This window comes from Peromyscus leucopus, chromosome 5, assembly GCF_004664715.2.
Source record: "Peromyscus leucopus breed LL Stock chromosome 5, UCI_PerLeu_2.1, whole genome shotgun sequence".
Taxonomy (NCBI): Eukaryota; Metazoa; Chordata; class Mammalia; order Rodentia; family Cricetidae; genus Peromyscus; species Peromyscus leucopus.
Window position 1 is genome coordinate 130478178 of NC_051067.1, and position 21226 is coordinate 130499403.

General features: G+C 46.4%; 1 protein-coding gene across 17 annotated transcripts in view; it reads left to right on the plus strand.

Annotated features, from left to right (window-relative positions):
* Pard3 (par-3 family cell polarity regulator) overlaps positions 1 to 21226 on the plus strand; it is a 555581-nt gene that overhangs the window by 370198 nt on the left and 164157 nt on the right. For 14 of the 17 annotated variants that reach the window (XM_028887845.2, XM_028887847.2, XM_037206368.1 and 11 more), the window contains one exon: positions 4306 to 4531. In XM_028887845.2, the coding sequence (XP_028743678.1) occupies positions 4306 to 4531 (226 nt within the window). Of the gene's footprint in view, positions 1 to 4305; positions 4532 to 10409; positions 10617 to 21226 lie in introns of those variants that run through there. The other 3 variants (XM_028887858.2, XM_037206371.1, XM_028887856.2) reach the window with 2 other exon arrangements.

Sequence of the window (21226 nt, forward strand, 5' to 3'; positions counted from 1 at the left end):
TATCTGTGTCCTAAAATCACATACATGTTTTTCACAAGTTACACATGTAACCAATTTTATTTGAGCTTTTTTTTTTTTTTTTTTTTTGGTAGTATTTCCACATAGGAGCAGGGTATAGTGGGAAATTCTTTTTGTTCTGAGTTTAAATGTATATAATGTGACTCCATAAAAGAACATCTTATGTTTGTACATATGAAATTCCATATTGCTAAATATTTTTAATTAGTTGGCATTCAAAGACATTGGGTAGATCCTCATGCCCCCAGCAGCTTTTCTGTGATGAGGTATTACCTAAATCTGAGTGTTTAGAACAAGATAAAAAGCCCTCAGATGTGCAAGGATCATTTAAACAGTGCATTTGCTTGGGGCAGCAAAGTGAGGTAGGAGTTTTCATTTTTATAAAATGAGATTACAAAAGTGAAGTTAATAAATCATTTAATACTTTCTCTGTTTCATCCAATTTAGGAAATAAGTTGTATTCCATACATGAGAAAATCATTCTGAATATGGAAAGATTTGGCACAAACATTACTTCAGCATATAGTGAGTTGTGAAGGCACCATGTTTATTCTGTGATGGAGCCAAGAGAAGACATATGCCCCCTGAAGTCCTGCCAAAACTATTAGGCAGAAAACCGACCGTATTGCTACTCATACTCCATTCATGATTTATGATAATGGTTGCTGTGGAAGACTAAATCATTTACATTTATTGAGTTCTTTTTTTGTCTCAGACATTATAGAGGGTTGTAAAATCTATTAGATGATATACATAGTTCAAATGGTGATAGCACAAGAATATACCTGGAACCTGATAGAGGTAATTCAAGTACAGTGGGTATGTATGCCATAGCTTGATTAGGGCTCATTTTATGAGGCTTTGTTGGAGGGGAGCAGGCATTTTTTTCTGAAGGCAGAGCGATGGTGGTGCCCAGATCCTGGATCCAGGCGTGCTTGGGTAGTCAGTGTTCAGACCAGTGTCTTTCATTTCCATAGGCATTGCTTTGTAGCTTCTCTCTGCCTGCCGTCTTCATTTCAGGAGTGAAGAGGATGGAGATAGACATATATGGATATTATTTGAGAAGTGTGATGATAAAAGATTGTGCATTGGATAGAGATTTTAGTAACAATTCATTCCCAAGCAGGACTCATAGAACATCCATCAGCTTCCTTCCATTCAGCTCATTACAGTATTCCAGTGTACTTTAGGATTTCAAATTCCCGAGAATTGTTTCCTGGTAATTTGGTCAATTATCACAAATTTGCAACCATACCCATTTCCCAAAGGGCTGAAGAAATGGTCTATGTGGGTCAAACATAGCCATATTCAGAGGTTTGCGGTAGGATCTTGAACTCTACTAAAAGCTGTAGTTACAATTCTCTTAGATTGCTCTTACCTGAAATGACATGTGTGTAGTAAGCTCAAGGGCAACTTGTAGGTGGACTTTTCTGTGTCCTGGCAGCCACTCCTGAATAACCACTCAGAGACTTATTAATTATAAATGCTCGTCTGGTAGCTCAGGCTTGTTATTAGTCAACTCATATTTTAAATTAACCCATATTTCTTTTTTTTTTTTTTCTGGTTTTTTGAGACAGGGTTTCTCTGTGTAGCTTTGCGCCTTTCCTGGAACTCACTTGGTAGCCCAGGCTGGCCTTGAACTCACAGAGATCTGCCTGGCTCTGCCTCCTGAGTGCTGGGATTAAAGGCGTACACCACCACCACCCGGCTAGCCCATACCCATATTTCTTATCTACTCTCTGCCATGTGGCAGTACCTTCTTTCAACACAACAGGTTCCTCTTACTTCTCTGTGTCTGCCTGAGACTCCTGAGACTCTGCCTGTCTTTTTCCTAGCATCCTCTCAGTTTAGCTTTCTCACCTAACCTCTACCTGTTCAGCTTTTGGCCCATCAGCTTTTTTATTAACCAATGAAAATAATAAATATTTACAGGGCACAAAGTTTATTCCACAGCAGCAACTGGCCAGGATCATTTTTCCTAGTTATGTGCATATCACAAAAATCACAGCCTTAGTTCATCATTGTGTGCAAAGGCTACAGATTCTGTGTCTGACTGAAAATGCTTACTGGCTTCTTCTAACAAACTCTCTCTGTGAATATTTATATATTCACAGAGAGGAAAAGAAGCAAATTTTCTAAGGTTTCTTTTTGTTTGTTTGTTTTGTTCTTATTGTTTTATTTTGAGACAGGGTTTAATGTAGCTAAGGCTAGCCTCAGTTACTTTATAGCTAGCATAGCTTTTTAAAAAGAACTATGTGGGTATGTGTATGTCAGAAAGTAGGTTTGTGCACATGTAGGTGAAGGTGTCCACAAAGTCCGGAAAGGGGCATCAGATCCCCTGGAGCTAGAGTTAAGTCAAGTGGTTGTGAATAAGTCTATTACTTTTAAATTATGCATATGTATATGGGTATAAGCATATGTGTGGGGGTGCCCTTGTAGAACAGAAGCATTGGATCCCTCTGGAGCTTGAGTTACAGGTGGTTGTGAGCCAACCAGTGTGGTGCTGGGAACCAAACCCAGGCCCTCTGAAAGAGCAGGACCAGTTCTTAACCACTCCGCCATCTCTCAGCTCCTGTGTTGAAACTTTCGTTGTGTCTAGGGAGTGACTTCCTGAGAGAAGAAATACATTGACTCCTGTTTTAAGGTGTATGTCCCATGAAAAGAATTCTTCACCCTGCTTTTTGTCCTTTGACTCAACTACTGTATCTTGAAAACAATACGAAGTGATATTATAGTTTGGGCATGGCCATGCTATCATTTCATAGACTACGTCAGATTTTTGAGGATTTAATTAATAGCAGAAGTTTGAGATGCCTGGATGAAATCTAGGATGTCCTCTGTGGTCTTAGACTCTTGGTGCTTATATCACTACCCTGGTGTCCTGTGTCTGGTGGAGAGGTAAGGCTATCGATCTGATTTGCAGGCCAAAGCATTTCGAGAAAGCTTAGTTGTCATATTGTGCTCCATATTGCTCTAAGTCCAAGAACATGGATGTATCTTTGTTGAAAGCTGGAAAGAAATTGCCTTAGACTTCAAGAGTGACTCGAAGCTTGCGTAATCTTTACTGTGTGTATTTGGAAGGTAGATTTATGACTGGATCTCAGAACTGATTTCTAACAGTTACTGTCTGCAGGCCTCTGTGTTTCTCCTAACTGTTAAGCTCTTTCCGTAGGAGAAACCTATGTTAGTTACTTGTCATTCTTTAAAACACAAAACACTGGGGAGATTGGAGTACACTGGACCATGAGCAGGTTGGCTCAAGGAAGGGCACGTTGTTATCACTGAGGTCATCTCTAAAGCCAGAAGGAGTGAGTTACTGACTCACTGGTTCTCAGGGATCATCCGCCTCTGCAGCTGTGGAGCAACACTGAGCCGATGGCCTCATTGCTAAAGTGTTTGCCATAGAAACATGGTTCTTAGTTCTATCCCTGGCACCAACATAAAAAGGTGTGCACAGTGGTGTGCCTGTGTGACCTGAGCCCTGAGGAAACAGGCAGGAGGATTCCCTAGGACTTGTTGGATGTCCATCTAGCCTGCTTAACAAACTCTAGACTAGTGACAGACACTGTCTCAAAATAGAAGATGACCAGTGCCCGAGGAACAACACTTGAGGTTGACCTTTGACCTTAACACACACACACACACACACACCACACACACACACACACACACACCGAATGTGGATGGTTATTACATCCACTATGTAATACAGCATTCACTATAGCATTTACATGTGGTGCTAGACTTCCACAGTAACCACATAAGGAGAGCCTGAATGACGACCTGCTCTCTCCAGAAACCAAAAAGTCTCTTCTTCTGTACGCAGAAACCACACGAGTGTATCAGGAAGCTTGGTGCTGGAAGTTTATCCTGACATGGTTGTTGCTAGTCGGTGGGGTTTTTCAGCAGATTAAAGATGGGTACAGGGGTGTCTGCAGGATCTTTAACTAAGGTGGAAGAGGCATAGAGGAGGAACAGTTTGCTTATTTGCTTTTCACTTTGCAAATGTGGAGCACAGCATCCTGCTGGGTCTGTGGGTCCCTGCCGTGCAGACTCTGCTGCAGTGAAAGTCCCAGGTTTGCATCTCATCTCCATGTGGGATGAGCCTGTGCACCCACATCAACATATCCATTGTCCCTTCTGATGCTGCCTGTGGTCCCAGTTGATGGAAGGTCCCTTCTGCTGCAGAAACTGGGGGAGAGTGAGGTCCTGTGTGCCCTTCAGTGCCTTATTTTGTTGCTGTGGCTCACTGTGTTCCCTCTCTTCCCTCCCCCACCCCCTTTCAAGTGGAAGAAGACACAGAAGAAAGCTCGAGGTCGGGGAGGGAGTCCGTGTCCACATCCAGCGATCAGCCTTCCTACTCCCTGGAGAGACAAATGAACGGGAACCCAGAGAAAAGGGACAAGGCCGACAGGAAAAAGGACAAAGGAGGAAAAGAAAAGAAAAAAGACCGCGATAAAGAGAAGTTGAAAGCCAAGAAGGGAATGCTCAAAGGCTTGGGAGACATGTTCAGGTAAGTATTCTAAGACAAGCAGGAGCAGCCCTGGGCAGTCTTGAGTTGCTCAGCAATGGGATGTATTCCAAGAAGTGCCTTCTCAGGCATGTGATGTGCAAATAGCACAGGGTGCAGGGACAGAGGCCGAGCTGCTATAGCCTGCTACTTGGTGTAGACGTCATATGGTGTGACACGTGACTGTAGGTGACTGAAGTTGACAGGAAGCACCTGTCTGAGGTGAACTGAAATTCTTATCTCCTTTCTGGTCTTAGCTACTGCATTTTTACTTTCTTAACGATTTCACTGTGGTTATTTTGAGCTACTTTAGCAGCCTTCATTGTGGTGTCTTGCCAACCACACAACAGTGGTAAGGAAACAGGGACTCTTTCTTCCTCCCTCTGCCTGCAAAAGGCCCATGGAGAAAAAAGCCTATTAAAGTGTTGTTTGTTCTTTTTGTGTGGGAACAATGGTTCATTATTTAAATTTAACACAGAGCTCAAGTTAGTTGTAGCATTTAAAGGCTCATTAATAACAAGTCTAATAAAAAATGTTACAGATAGAGCTTCAATTAAGCTATGTTGATTAATTTAATACTTATTACTTCAGTCTGTAAAGACTTCATTAGATGTAGTCTCTGGCTGTTTCCTGACAGTTGGTTTTGTCCCTAAATTATACTCTAGGGTTACTTAGCATATCATTTTTTACAAATTGCTGCTATACAATAAAAAGACCAAACTGTTGAGAAGTTGCACCAAAATCTGTATCCATGTTCATCTTAGGTGAATTTATAAGATTCAGGTGTGTAATGTTAAATATGGAGGTGATGAATGCCTCACAGATGAAGCGCTGCATACAGCAGCGCAATGTTTAAACCTGACAGTGTACTGTGTGTGCAGCTTCTGACTTTTCAAAATAGAGTTATCCTGCATCGTGAATCCCTTCCCTTTGATTTGTTTCTAATTCTAAAATGTGAACACAAGCTTTTGCTTTCCTAGAATTTCTTGATTTATAGTCCTTGGGTTGACCTCACCCTGAAGGCTACAGATACAGTCCGTAGTCTTCACAGCGGTGTCTTCTGTGCATGTCTGATGGGTCAAGCCTGGGGAAGAATGGAAGTGAAGACTTACATTGACTCTTGTTGGCTTGTCGGTGACCTTGGCTTTAATATATAGAAAGCTATGTGTTTGCCTCCCAACCCCAGAACCTTGGTGTCCTCGTAGTTTTTCATGCAAGTGTTTCTTGTTAATATGCTGCTCTTTCTGACTCTTGTTTTCTCCCTGATGATCTTTCTTCATTATATTGCATATCACATGCCCATACATATTTATAAGATGAAATCGTTCTAACTGCTACTAGATTCCAGCTCCTGCGATACTGCAGGAAGCAGGGGGTTCGTTCCACTTCTGCCAAGTGGCAGCTCATGATCTGGCACCCACACAATACACAGTAATGAGGCTGCCACCTATCAGTCACATCTTGTGGAATCTGCACTGCTGTCTTTCTCAGTTAGACAGGCAGAGGTAGAGACCTGCCCCAGGCATGTGGTCCACTACAGCCTACAGCTCTCCCCTCAAGTCCTCCTGAAAACTAGCAACAGCATGTTCATGTTTCTTCATCATCAGCATCCACTCTGTTCATCCAGGGCTCTGTTCCTTTTTAAGATTTATTTGTTTGTTTTATGTATATGAGTGCTCTATGTAAATGTTCACCTTTATGCCAGAAGAGGGCATCAGATCCCACTGTAGATGGTCATGAGCCACCATGTGGTTGCTGGGAATTGAACTCGGGACCTCTGGAAGAGCAGCCAGTGCTCCTAACTACTGAGCCATCTCTCCTGCCCCAGGCTCCGTTCTTAATGGAGAAATAGAAGGTGAAGTTCAGCATGAAGGACGACCTCAATTATAAACGTCCTTTGTCTGTAGCTTGCAGCTTGGGTGTTAGGGCTTCCTTCTATGGCTCAGTGGAGGGGGGCCATGGGCCCTGAGGAGCAGCCCTCTCCACTGAGCACACTAGCAAGTGCTCTGTGACTTGTCCTCTCATTCTCAACCCACCGGCTTGCTTGAAGTGAGAGAAGCTCTGTGACAAAGAAGTTGGCCCGTTTGGAAATTCAGATGCCTACATACTGGCACAAAAAGTTTTGATTTTGTTTTGTGAAATTGAGTTCACATTCTCCCAGTGTTTAAGACTGGCTAGGAAGACAGTCAATCCCAGGTCCATCAACTTTAGTAGGCACCTGGAATTGGCTGCTTGTGGAATTTAGTCCACATTGCCCAGCTTTCAGAAACTGTGCAGAACAGTTGTTAAGTACAACCATTATTAAGAGCAAATTACATTTAAAAATCAAAGGTAATGAATGCTCAGAGTTCCTCACTTCCTAATTATTTTAATGTATACTATGACCCCTGCTTTGGAGATGACTAACAGTAGTCATGTCTGCAGGCTGTGTGCTCCCAGCTCTTGCAATGTCCAGCATGGCTTGTGGGCAGCCATACCACACAGCTCCAAATCAACCATCCTGGGAGGATGCAGTTGGGAGGCCAAGGACTCTCACCAGACAGAGGTGGTCTCACTCCACATAGAATACAGGTGGTCTCTGGGTAGGATTGCAGCGTCTTTTCTGCCTGGAACATGGATGAGTTCTAAGTCTACATTGTTGCTTCAGCACTTTCTTGATTATACTCACATTATCACAAAACAGGCTCTGTGTGTGTGTGTGTGTGTGTGTGTGTGTGTGTGTGTGTGTGTGTATTCATACACACACAAGTGCACACCAGCGTGTCTTCTTACCTGGCCTTCCATCTGTTATTAGAATTTATAGAGCTTCATTAGAGTTTTCAAACATTTTATTAATTTTTTTAAAAGATTCATTTTATGTGTTTTGGTTTGCTTGTATGTATGTATGCGCACCATGTGTGCCTGGTGCCATGGAGGTTAGAAGAGCATTCCTGGATCCTCTAAAACTGGAGATATGGAAAGTTCTGAGCCACCATGTGGGTACTGGGAGTTGAACTCCAGGTCCCCTGCAAGAGCAGTCAGTTCCCTTAACCACTGAGGCATCCATCCAGCTCCAAGTTTTGAAGCATTTTTCAGTGGCCTTCTGTGCCTGGTGGATTGAGGACTGGAGATTGCTCAACCCTCTGGCTCTTCGGTGTTCCCCACCGCCTGCGCTCCTGAAACTCCATATTGAATGTAGTAAAATCTCAAAATGAGTTTCTTCCATTCTCTTTGTTCTTTGAGTAAGGCAAGGATGCAATGCCCGCAGCGCAGTACATGACACTTCTAAAAATCAGGTCAGAATGTGTGTATGTGCTTTTCTTTCTGAAGTTTGCTCATAGCTCTCCTCTGCACCCAGGAACACACACCCAGAAACACACACACACACACACACACACACACACACACACACACACACACACTACACGTAGGCATGTGTACATGTATTTTTCCTACCCTGTGAGTTGCCTGACAATTTTTTAAAGATTTTTTTATCTTATTTTATTTGTATGGGCATTTTACCTACATGCATAGATATGTGCACCACATGCATAGATATGTGCACCACATGCATGCCTGATGCAAATGATCCCCCGGAACTGGAGTTATAGACAGTTGTGAGCTGCTATGTGATTGGTAGGAATTGAACTTGGGCCCTCTAGAGAAGCAGCCAGTGCTCTTAAGCACTGAGCCATCTCTCCAGCCCCAGTTTTGATTAAATATAATGTGGGTCAAACATAGGGACAGTGAGCCAGACATAGTAGCACATGCCATTAATCCCAGCCTTTGAGAGGAAGAGGCAGGCAGAGCTCTGTGAGTTGGAGGCCGGTCTCATCTACATAGTGAGTTCCAGGACAGCAGGGCTATGTAGAGAGACCTTGTCGCAGAAGAAAAAAAAAAACAAAAACCAACCAAACAAACAAAAAACAAACAAAACAAAACAAAACAAAACATCAGAGGATACTGTGTTTTAAGAAGCCACTTACAAAATGGATGATGGGTCTTCATCCACTGCCATATCCTGGCCATATGGCTTCCTAGTTCTCATTTGGAAGGGTCACAAATATGCTTTAAGTGTTGACAAATGAATCCCTCTTCAGTTTGCCAGTTAGAGAGTTTGTGGCGTATGAAAGCTAGCTGCCTTGTGCTAGTTTTAAGTCACTAATTTAAATTGATAAAGACTCCAGTAGCAAATGCAGAGTGCCTTGTGTTTGTGTTAGCTTCTCATATACATAGCATCTTCTTTGGCATACCCACCTTAATACAGGTGGATTTGTATGTGAGAGACCCGAGCAGGTAAACGGGATGCCTGAATGTAATTGTCCTGTGTACGAAGTGCCCATACCAGGGGAGGCTTGAGGTTTAGAGGAGGCGAATGTTGGATTCTCAGATGCCAGACTATAAAACATTCCTGAGAACTCTGCTGCTTCCTGTGGTTTCACTGTAGAAGGAAGGAGGAGAGAGGTATTGGCCAATGAGTTTCCCTGCATCTGTAGGGTGGCAGCAGCATTTTGAACCATGTTTGGGTCTTGGTCTCCATCTTGACAATGATATTATCATCAAGATAGTGAAATCCTGTCTTACAGATATTAATATGTTGTTGCCCTTTTATCAGTTTGATATGCTTTGTTGGAAAATTGGGTCCATTGTCATTTGACTATTTCGAACTGTAGCTCTCTTCAACTGAAGGTTCTTAGAAATGACCTGACTATACATGTCTCCGTGTTAGTACTCTTTGTGTTATTTGTTTATTTATTTTGCATGGGTGTATAGGTAGGCTTTGGTGGCTATATGCATGTGGAGTGTGTGTGTGTGTGTGTATGTGTGTGTGTGTGTGTGTGTGTGTGTGTGTGTGCAAATGGGGGGGGGAGGCTGTGTGCGTGCATATAGAACCAAATGGCCTTCACTGAGTGTCTTCTTCAATAGCTTTACTACATAATTGTTTCAGTATCCATATTGAGACAGGGTCTCTTACTGGGACTAGGAGCTTGCTGTTTCAACTGGACTGACTGTTAAGTGAAGGCCCAAGATCCTCATTTCTTCCCTTCCTCAGCACTGGGATTATTGGCTTGTGCAGTCAAGCCCAGTTTTTTACACCAGTGCTGAGCTTATGTGGAAGGAACTTTATCCACTGACCCATGTTCCTGGACCCTTGTTTGTTTTGTCAGACAGGATCTTGCTATGAGGCCCAGGTTGGCCTTGAACTTGCAAACCTCCTCTGCTTCCTGCTTCTGCTTTTCCAGTGCTGGGATGGCAGGTGTGCGCCACCATGCCCAGCTGAGATTTATGTCAGTGAACACATGTCACTGTGGGAAACAAGAACAAAAGTAACACTTCAATCTTCCTTTAAATTTTTAAAAATGTATTTTGTGTGTGTGTGCGTGCGTGCGTGCGTGCGTGCGTGCGTGCGTGCGTGCGTGCGTGTGTGTGTGTGTGTGTGTGTGTGTGTGTGTGTGTGTGGACATGCATGCAATGGCTCATGTGTGGAAGTCAGAGGACACCTTGTGAGGGTCAGTTCTCTCCACGTGAGTCCTGGGGATGTAATTCAGGTCATTAGGATTGGCAGCAAGCGCTTTGCCTCACTGAGCCATCTAACTAATGCTGCAGTTCTACTAAAACTGAATCTTCCACTTAGTTACAACCATCACCCAGAACTTGTGACATTGCTTGACTTGGGTCTGGAAGAGAGCATAAATAACCAGGTTTGAGATGTTGTGTGGGTGACCTCAGACACACAGCTAGAGCTTGCTCTTAGAAAACCATCATTTAGGATCGTAGGGACCAGCCTGGATCCTCCTTGGTGTGGTGTGGACGGGCCATGCTGGGCTTACAGGGAAGAGCGGTGCATGCAGCAGCTCCCCGGTGTGCTTACTAACCTTGTCTGTACGTGTTTCTCATCCAGCCTGGCCAAACTGAAGCCGGAGAAGAGATGAACAGCATCCCAGATTCAAACTGTCTTGAGCAGCACACGTTGCACAATTGTTTTTTAGAAGCATGGTGGCTGGGCCGGGCCTCTGTCTAGCGTGCCTGCCTTGTGTGCACAGAGCCCTGGGCTCAATGCCCAGCACCCTAAAAACTGGGTGTGGTGGTGCATGCCTGTACTCCCAGCACCTGGGACGTGAAGGCGGGAGGATCAGAAGTTCAAGGTCGTCCTCCACTACATAGTGAGTTCGAGGCCAGCCTGGGATACACGAAATGTGCCTCAAAGAATCAAACAATAAATTTACTTTCAATGAATTCTTAGTGGCTGTTGACGAGTTTTGTTTATGCCATCAGTTTGGATGATTTAGTGATTTCTCTTGTAGTCAATTTGGAACTTTTGATACTGATTTCACGCTTGGGGGTTTAAATTGCTGCTTCAGAAGGCAGAGATGTGGGTTCCCCCCCTCAGGTGTTTTTGTTTTGTTTTGCTTTATTTTGTTTTTTAGTTATCCCCTTTTCTTAGTGGATGCGCATAGCCTTGGTGTCTTTAGAAGTCATGAGCAGGTACCACTTGGATGTTAGAGTCACTGCTTCTGAGATAAAGTACAGCCTAAGGGCTCAAGTTTAGTCTCCCACAAAGCTTAGCAGCGAGGGGGAAGCCTGGCCTGCATTGGGGAGCAGGACTGATTGAGGAGGGTGAATGGCAGTCCTCTGCCCCCTGGGGATGAAAAGAAAGATGCAGAGATCAGTAACCAAATGGTTGGGGCTGAAGGGACCCCTTGGCAGGGGTCAGTCCCTTAGCTGGTTAAAGGGTCCAGACAACAAAGCAGCTAAGAGAAGAGCTTTTAGGGTGGCAATAGTGGCAGCTTCTCCCCGTGCTCCCAAGTAGACCCACCTGTGCCCAGCACTGTAGAGAGCATGGGATGGAGAAGGGCACATTCAGGAGCGTTTCTAGGGAGAGCTACCTGGCCCAGCATGCTGTGATCACGTGGTGGAGCCCAGCTGTCTCCTGTTTAGGGTGAAGCTGGCAGCCCTGCCAGAAGCTATCAGTCTTCCTCTCTCTGTTGTTCATGCCCCTAGAGCTCTAAGACACAGACGCTTGCTTCTGTTCCCTGAGAATGTGAGAACTGTATGTCCAAGAGCATGATCGTGTTGATGGAAGCCCTTCAGTAAAGGCTGGCCTGGAGTCAGTTTGGATGAGAAAGACCTTGGCACCTCTCTGCCTCTGTGGAAGTGTATAGATAGATAGCCTCCAGTTCACCCAGGAAGACCCTCACCTGGACCTAAGGAGCAGCTAGTGCAGGTCTATTGCCATTGAAAAACCAGCAATGCCTGACTTTTAGGGCACAGGCCTAATTGCCACATGGATAGAAGGGACCAGTTTCACATTGGTGGAATTAGATGGTGGCCTGTGCATTCCTCTAAACATTTAAGGACTGCAGTTAAAACACATTCTTGCAGGGCTGGAGTCTAGTTCAGCTGGTAGAGTGCCTGCCTAGCATGCACGAATCCCTGGGCACAACCTGCAGCACCTCATAGACCTGGCATGGTGGTGCACACCTGTAAGTTCAGGACTCAGGAGTTTAAGGTCAGCCTTGCCTACATAGTGAGCTCAAAACCAGCCTGGGATACATGAGCCCCTGTCTCAAAAAGATAAAAAAATAATAATAAAACAGAAAATACATTTGCAAAATGGCCCCTGTAAAGAAAACATGGAGTGACTCCTTGAATTGGAAATAACTAGAATAGATACGTTTTTCATTGTATTTTTTATTTTTTATTATTATTATTTTATTTTTTCTATTATCAACTTGATACAGTACAAATTCTTATCTTAAAGCCCAGTGATTGAGTAAAACCAAAATTTATTATAAGCCACAGTCATCCTAGGGTCCCCCCTGCTATGTAGCCTCCCTGGATCCGTGGGTTGCAGTCTGATTGTTCTTTGCTTTATCTAGTATCCACTTATGAGTTTGTCCTTCTGGGTAAAGAGCTAAACAGAGAATTCTCACTGTATTTTTGTTTATTCATTTTTATTGTCCCCATGACAGAGAATAACCTTGTGTTATAATTGCCCAAAGTGGGGAGGTTTTCTTGAGCTGAGTTCTAAATCTGTAAATCCGAAGGACTTAGACTGTACTGCCTTTAATTCAGATCAGAACAGGGTTTCCTGTTTCTTAACCCTGGAAAATAAGTGTTAGATTGGCCTGTTAGCAATGGTAAGTTCAGGGCACTGATCCGTATTTTCCAGGCATCCTTCTCATCAGAATGTTTAAATGGCATTCTCTAACACCCACGGTGCTGACGGCCCCAACGCTGCCTGCCTGGAGCGGTGAGGTGGCACAGAGCTGGCAGCTGCTGTCCTCTGCAGACCTACCGTGTGAATATAGAAAGTCCGCATCAGGAGGGTGACACCTGCTTCATAGTTCCCGTACAGCAGACCTTTCTGTAAAAGGAATTTTTTGACAGTTCCGAGACACTAAGTCAATTTCAGTCCTAGACGCTGTAGAAAATGGAATCTTTTCCCTGCCATTGACGTGAAAATTGAAGGCTAGTGACTATTCACTTTCTAATAACGCGGGGTAAATAAATGCTATCGCACCATTGAAAGATGACTGGAGAGAGGCTTTGTGGTGTCCCCATCAGTGTGGTGCTTTTATCCGTGCTTTTGGAGGCCCTTATCTTTACCATTTAATGGAATAGATCAAGTAGACTTTATTCCCAAATGTGTTTTTTTTTTCAAGCCACAAATTATTATATAAAGTAATTGTTTTGTCCTCTCAGAGTACTTTTAAGGAAGTGTCTAGAAGCCTGATGTTCGGCACAACTGAGCAGCATACGGCTTTCTTCTGACGTATGATTACTAATAGCCCATTTAGAAACAAAAGGTTGGATTTCCCGTCCTAGTTAAATAGCCCTGAGAGTTTCGTTTTGTTCTGGGGTTCTGGAGTCACCCATGCTTTCAGTGGTTCTGAGAGTCCCCGAGCTGCCCTGTTCCTCGTCAGCCTGCTCTGGGCTCTGGTGCTCCTGGTTCTTTCTCCTTTCTCTTTTCTTCCGCATCTTCCCTGCCTGATCACCCCCACTGTCCTACATTTTACTGCTGTCCTCCATGCCGGAGAAAAATCCCTCAGCTATACCTCCCCTTCCAACTCCCTGCTTCTCTTCAGAGTGAACACTGCTGTCTTCGTTTTCCCATACGCCCATCCCAGTCTTATGTAGCCCAGGCTAGACTCCAACTCCCTGTGTAGCCAAGACTGACCTTGAACTTCTAGTCCTCCTGCCTCCACCTCCTGAGTGCTGGGATGACAGGTGTGCGCCACCATGCCCCACTTACGTGGTGCTGGGGATGGAATGCCCAGCCTTGAGAGTGACAGGCCGACGTTTTCCTGAAGGAGCCCCATCCTGAACCCCTTCCATTTTCCCTGGAACCCTTGCACTAGGTGTCTGTCCGACCCTGCTCTGCCGTACCCGCCAGCAGTCTCCACTCCACATCCTGGCTCTCCTCTCTCTCTTCCCAGCCTGTGCTGGCGCCATCTGCTTTCTGTCCACTCTCCTTGCTTTCCTTCCTCATCCCGTATCATCTAATCCTCTAGTCCTGGGGTTCTGCAGGACCCGTCCTCTCTCTCCTTCTCTATACTCTTTTCTTCCTTGCTTCCTTTTGTCAGTAGTACAGAGAGTTGGGATTTTTTTGGAACAGAGCTTGTAGGTTTTTGGGTTAGGCAGAGGACTCCCAAGTTTGGACCTCCCGCTGGGGCATCTCCTTTGAGCTCTGGTTGGGCAGTGCCCTTTTTGACATTTGGGTATGGGCTGGTGACTGCAAGGTCTCTGTCTACCTGCAAAGCTGTGTATCTCCCTCTTCCCTTCCCCTATACTGGCTCTCTTTGTCACTTGATTAACCCCAAAACCTTAGGACTCTCCTTGACAGCAATTCTCACATCCAGCACCGGGCTTGTGAATGTGCAGAAGTCCATTTGGTCTGCTCCAGCCCCCATCTATTACCCCGACAGTTCATTGCCTGTACTGTTCCACTATGGCCACAGAAGGCAGCCTGTCAATGACCAGAGTCAGAATGGAGGCTGGAGGTGCCTCTGGGGCAACCTTTGGAGTGGGCAGGAGGATGGGAGTAAAGGACCTGAGTGTTTGTGATCTTTTGGGCCATGCCTGCAGCCTGTGCCCTTGCTGGTTTGTGCGGCAGCTGTCCAGTGTGCCCGTGCAGCTGGAAGGCAGAGCTGTAGTGTGTCCCTCCTCTATTCAGCAGCCCCCCATAGCTTTCCACGTCACCCAATTCCAAGTGAAAACCTTAGTCACTGTCCCCAGAGGCATGGCCTGTGACGCTGGCCTTCTCTACTTCCCTGACTGCCGTCTGTTGCTGGCTTCCTCTTCTCTGACATCACCTAGCCACTAAAACCTGCCCCTCTTATCCCTCTACCTGGGTTATCCTTTCCTAAGAGCTCCCATGTACACACACGCACACACGCACACACACTACTCTTGCTTTTCGGGGGTGGTAAATCTAAAACTGTAAACTGTACTCTGCTACATTCGCACTTCCTGCCACACTTCTGTTACAATGTATCTTTTCTCCTCTTCACCGGCTGTGGCCTGTCATGACCTATCTGCTGACTTGGGTTAAACTTGACAATGGCAGGGAATGTGAGCGTCTTTGCCCGCTGTATCCTTGGCAGACTGGTGCCTTCAGAACCCAGGAGTTCTCACAGGAACGGCGTGAATAACCCACTCCTTGGCTTCCATCTCTGTCCAAGGCCTCGTCCACAGCTTCTGGGCAGCCCCACCTGGCTCTCTGGGACTGTTGGGAGTGCCTGGCCAGAGCATCACCTCAGAGGAGTCATCAAACATTGGTCCAGAAGCCAGTGTAAACATACCTCTGGGTTCCGGGTCATTAACTCTAAGTGGACTTTTACACCGTAGGCCATAAAGGGTAGCCTTCTGAGCAGGATCATTCCAGAACCATGACCTGGCAGAAATACAGTCACTGACATCAGAATCCCAGTGCACATCCCAGATGAGCGGGGTGGCATTCCCTACTGCAGTCCTCAGCTGGGCTAGGTTACCAGGTCCTCCTTGCCCACAGGATGATGATGGCCTTGGGAGACCCTCCCCTTTTGGCTGGCTTCCCAGAATTCCCTCTGCCATGTCTCCCTTCCCCTGGCCAGTGTTTCCTAGAAACTTCCTAGAAACCTACACCCTTCTCCCTCACCACGTGGTAGGGGTGGTTTGACTTCTTTTAAATCCAGACAGTGGCAGCAAGTGCTGAGCAAATGAGACCTGTTTAGTAAGCAGCCGACAGGGCAAGAGGGGCATGCCTGTCTGAAGGAACTGTGTGTGCACTTTGTGGCAATGCTGGTGCCCCACTTTGAAAGAGGATGCCACTGTCCATACCTACCTTGCACGTGTGCATCCTGGTACTGAGCAGATACTGTACAGGGTGCTCTTCCCATGCTCTATAGGTCTATCACATGTTGTTTCTGCTATCAGTAACCCTGATGATACATGTGTTCTCCAGTACAGCAGCCTTTCCAGAAGGTATCCTAGGCATGATCCTTCCCACTTGCTGGGCTGTGTGCAGCTCCTCGGGTCTGAGGGTCGTATGCTGTAGAGTTGATCAATTCAAGCGTGGTGCATTTGCCATATGAGGGTCTTTCTAAGATTCAAAGCATCAGAACTCAGAAGATGGGGTAGGATCCTCCCCTTAAAGAATCCAAGAACCCTTGCTCAATGTACCGGGCAGCCAGCCATTGAGGAATCCATTGGTATCAGGCCTCTTTCCCTCTGGAGGGCAGTCCACAAGTGCAGACACATGTACCTCAACAACAGGGGGCGCTCTGGAGCCGTCTCATTCTCCTGCAGACCAACCTGGACTACACATGCTGCTGCTGCTGTGTGGACTCAGCTGGGACCTAGCCCCCTCCTGCAGCCCAGCATCTTCTGGCACTCCTAAATGAGGTGTGGTTTGACAGGGTGATGACAGCCACACCTCCTTAGTCTCTCTTTCCATAATATTTATAATACTTATATTGTAATTAACTGCTCCCCACCCCCAGGCTCTCTATCTCTCCTTATGTAACAATTTTCAGTCTTTGAAAAAGAAAACTTAAGGAGACCTGGGGATGTGGCTCACTGGGCCCACATTGCATAGACTGAGCATGATGGTACACTTACAGACCCATTACTGGGGTTGCGAAGGCAGAAGGATCAGAAGTTCAAAGTCATCCTACGATACATGAACCCCCTCGGAGACCTTATCTCAAGAAAAGAAAGACAATTTCATATTCTGGGTCTACATAGCAACAGAAGGTTGAGGTGGGTGGAGTTGACTGTAGACACCCCTCCTTACTGTACCCCACTCATCATGGTTCTGTCCGTTGTCATCCTCACTCCAGGACCCCCATTTTTGGCTTTGTGGAAATACAGGCCGTGACTTCTTTACTACGGGAAAATTGTTCCTTGCAGAGCCCGCGGCAGCGGGCATTTGGCAGTCCTCGTTGAAAGCTGAAGCTGGTGTACATCTGCTGAGAGCATTACTTTCCCTAACCCATTTAATCCTCACCATAACCCTGGAAGGTGCTATTTTTAGCCGTATTTTATGGACAAAGAGACTAACAACACCCAGGTTGAACGAAGTGACCTGACCTGCCAAGTCTCGCTGTGAAGTGAGGGTAAAGCCCCTCTGAAATCCGGCATGCTGCCCTGGGGGCAAATCCCTGAGCCAGGTGCCAAGCTGGCCGGCCTCTTTGTCCCCTTTGGGGACCATGCTGCCGGGCCTGTGCTTGGGCTACAACTGTCGTGAAATCCACCCCAGTGCCGCACACTGCTGTCGTGTGTGTTGGCAGAAGCGCACATTCCTGTTGCTAGCTCTGAGATACAGAAGTGTGTGCCCTTTGGTCCTGACTGTTGAGTAGTTTCTATTTCTGCTTAATTTCTGTACTGTTACTTTAGTGCCTCCCCAGTTCTTTTATTACCCTCCAATTGCTCCTTTCTTTGCCCCTCCATTTCCTTTGTAGCGGTCCCCGGGATAGGTTCCAAGGCTTCCTGCTTGTCAGGCAAGCGCACCCCTGTTTGGCTACCTTTCCCCGGCCCATCCTCCAAATGAACCTTAAGGGTTTTGTTACTGAATCGAACGTTGCCACCTGTACGTACCTCCTCTCCTAAGTGACTGTACTTGGGGTGACAGCAGAGTCCCTTCACTGATGAGCCTGCTTGCTCCTTGTCCTCCACTGTTCAGGATCGTCCCCCAGCGCTCTGGCTCCAGTGACGAGGCTTCTGCTTCTCCCTGCTCTTTCCCCATTCCTTACAAGCACCTTCTTGGAGCTCAGACCACGCTCCTCCTCTGCCCATTCTCCACTCTGCTATTAAAGCAAGTGTGCAGTCATCCTCGCCTCCTCAGAACCTGTCTGCACGCCTCCCTCCGGGGCTAATTCTACCTTGGCTGTCTCTGTGGCTGCCCAACTGCTGCTGACTGTGCAGGAGACCACGGTGCTGGGCTCAGCAACTCGTCTTCTCCCTTGGTTCTCTCTGGGATCTTCCATTCTGGCCTTCGGGGTCCAGGGCTGTGGCTCGATGCTGGAGCATTTTCCCAGCATGCGTGAGGCCCTGGTTCTGTCTCCAGCCACTGTTTCCTTAGGCAGCAGCTCTTAGTTATTTTCCCACTCATAACTGATAGGAACCACATCTCAAGGTGAACTTTTCAACCCCAAGAATTTCACAGGTTTTTTTCCTCAAAAGGGAAAACAAAGTTTTAGGGTCAGTTCTGGGATGGCCTTGTACTTGACAGACATATTCTGGACCACATGCCCCAAAGCCTTTTTCCTGATTTTTAATCACAAAGATGACATCACCTGTCTCTTTCAGAGGGCTGCTTTTGACGCAGTTACTTGTTAGACAACCTGTCATGGGTGCTGAAAGGACTGAGGTCGTCCTACTCACTTTTGTTCTTGTTTGTTTGAGGCAGGGTTCCAGTAGCCCAGCTGACCTCAAACTCATTACGTAGCCTAGGACTTTGAACTTCGGAGCCAAATGCCAGTACCTCTGGAGTACTGGGATTCTGGGTGTGTACCAGCCAGCACACCTGCTTCTGTTGAGTGCTGAGCCTCAGCCCCGGGGCCTTGTTCCTGCTTGGAAAGCCCTTCACCAGCAGAGGCACTCCCCACCCCCCCCACCCCCGTTCTCCTGTCTCCTGTGATGCTGCTTTCCGGGAGCATCACAGCAGCTCCTGACATCGCTTGGAGCACGGATTTAAAGTAGAGGGTGCCATGTATGCAGGCACACTCGGCGGCCTCTGAGCTGCCCTGGCCACACTGAAGAAAGGGTGATCACTCTCTGGTTAGGCTTGGTTAGGCATCCCCTCCCAGGGGGTGTGGACTTGCAAGTGAGCAGCCGAACCAGTGAGCAGGAACCATGTCAGCACTTCCTGATGAGTGCCCGTTAAAGATTAACTTTTACTGCTCCGCTGTAACTGGTCAGTCCCTGCTGTAGCTCATCCAGGTGAAGGAAGCTGGTGTGGCCTGAGCCAGCACTGTCCCCAAGTTCCTGCCACAGGATTTCGTACCTCATGCAGGACTGCTGCTAAGGAGAATGCCTTCCGTCCCTCGACACATCCAAGCTCCTCTCTCACCGCTCCCTGCCAGCCGTCCTGTTAAGACGACTTAGAAATTAACACAGTAGGTAGATGAGTTCACATAAAGCCCAGCCCTCCTTCTACAAAAAAGTCTCGGAGGCAGTCAAAGAAATTCTGAGTATTTCGCCCTCATCTGGTGGGAATGGTTTCTGATGGGGAGCAGGTGAATGTGGCTCTTTTCCTAAGCCTCAGCCTAGCACCCATGATCTTGAATAATTATGAGACACAGCCATAGGTTTCACTTTCGGAGACATTTAAACAGGCCAACTCTATCCTAGGCAGAGTCTTAGGCTTCAGGGACTGAGTGCAGATCACGACTGATCAGGTGCTGGCCTCATAGAATGGGCTCCACTCCGGTGGGCTGTGTGAAAGGGTGGTATGGACTCTGTCCTGGGAACTTAGAGCAGAAGGGTCTAGCCTAGACTATCAAGTCTGTCTAGTTTCAGAAAATGACTGAAGGACTGAATAGAGTGTTTTGCCTTGGTGGAATTCCAGTGTTTTTATCATCATTCTTAGTAATGAATACACTGAACCTTGCTGCCTGTTGTATGTGAAACACACACAGTTGCCAGAGTAAATTTCTCAAAGCATCATACCCATTGCCCCTTGACACCCTCTGGTCGTGCTGGATAGGCACGATGGTTCTGAATCAGAAGCCAGTTCCTGTTTCTCATGGGAGGTTAGGTAGATGCTGGCCACTGCTGCTGTTGTTAGATTCCTAGTCCATTTTGTTTGCGAGACGGGATCTCAAGCCGGTCATCCCAGGAATGGCAGCAGTAGATTATAGGATTCGGGTTGTGGGGCTTGTTTTTAAGTCGAGTATTCCCAAAGTACAACTTGCAGGAACAGTGAATTAGGGCACATCTTGCTGACTGTGGTTTGTGCCTTACCTGAGCAGAGAGAGGAGTTCTCACCTGCTTACTGGGTTTCTTTTTTATCATGTGTTGGGAGTCAGTATCATCGATACATAGCCTTCCCAGAGGTCTTGTGGGGTGCCTGCCCCTAAGCTCCCCTCATATTTACACACTGAGAAAGGTACTAGGTCAAACAAGTAGCTTGCTTCATCAAAGCCCCAGCTTTGTTTATTTATTCTCTCTCTCCCCCACCTCCCTCCCTTGCCCTGTCCACCTGCCTCTTTCCTTCTCTCCCTCTTTCTCTTGTGGTGGTTGGGATCGAACCCTAGGCTTTGTGCATGCTAGGCATTCTATCAACAGAGCTATATCCCCAGTCCACTTATATAAGTTTATTTATATGAAACTTTTTTTTTATCATGTACTACCATCTACAGTGGCTTCACCTGTGATCTCAATATCTTTCATTCCCAGAGTCCTATTCTGTTCTTTTCTGTGTAGCCCCCTGTTAGTTAGACTCAAAAAGAACCCTTCCCCCCCCCAAAAAAAAAAACCACTTTTAGCCATAATTTTTGTTGTGAGAGGAAACTGTGTAGCTCATGACAACCTTGAACTTCTGATCCTCCTGCCTCTACTTCCCAAGTGCTGGGATTATGGGTACGCACCACTATGCCTGGTTATATGCATTTCGGGGGTATGGAGATGGGCTTTATCCATGCTAGGCAAGCACTCGACCAACTGAACTGCAGTCCCAGCCCATGTTCTGTTATCTTTAAGTTGCCGTAAAATATGTAGAGTGTAATGTTTACTAGCTTGACCATTTTGGTGTACAGTTCGGTGGGTATTCCGTCATGTACTTTCCATCTCCAGAGCTCCGTCATCCTGCACAACTGCCATCCTAAACCTATTAAACCGTGGCTCCTGAGTGCTCTCCTTCCTACGCTCTGTGAATCTGAGCCTCTAAGTCCCTCACAGAAAGGGCATCATCCACCTTTTCTCTCTTCCCCAGTTGATGTCATGTGGTATATGATGTCCCCCGGATTTTATCTCTGTCTACTGTGCATCAGAATTTCCCTCCTTTCAAGTATAAGTAATATTCCATGGCATGTGCTCACTCTTTTGTTAACAGTCCGCCTGTCTCTTTACACTCTGCTGCGCTGGATGCTGCTGCTGTAAATGAATGTCTGTCCATATGTTTCTGTCCTCAGTATTATCACGCCGTCACGGCTCTGGCCATCTCCTCAGCATTCTCAGCAGTAAGAAGAGGGAAGGGGGAAGCTAAGTCAGCCTTCTAAGGCTCTTCAGTCTCAG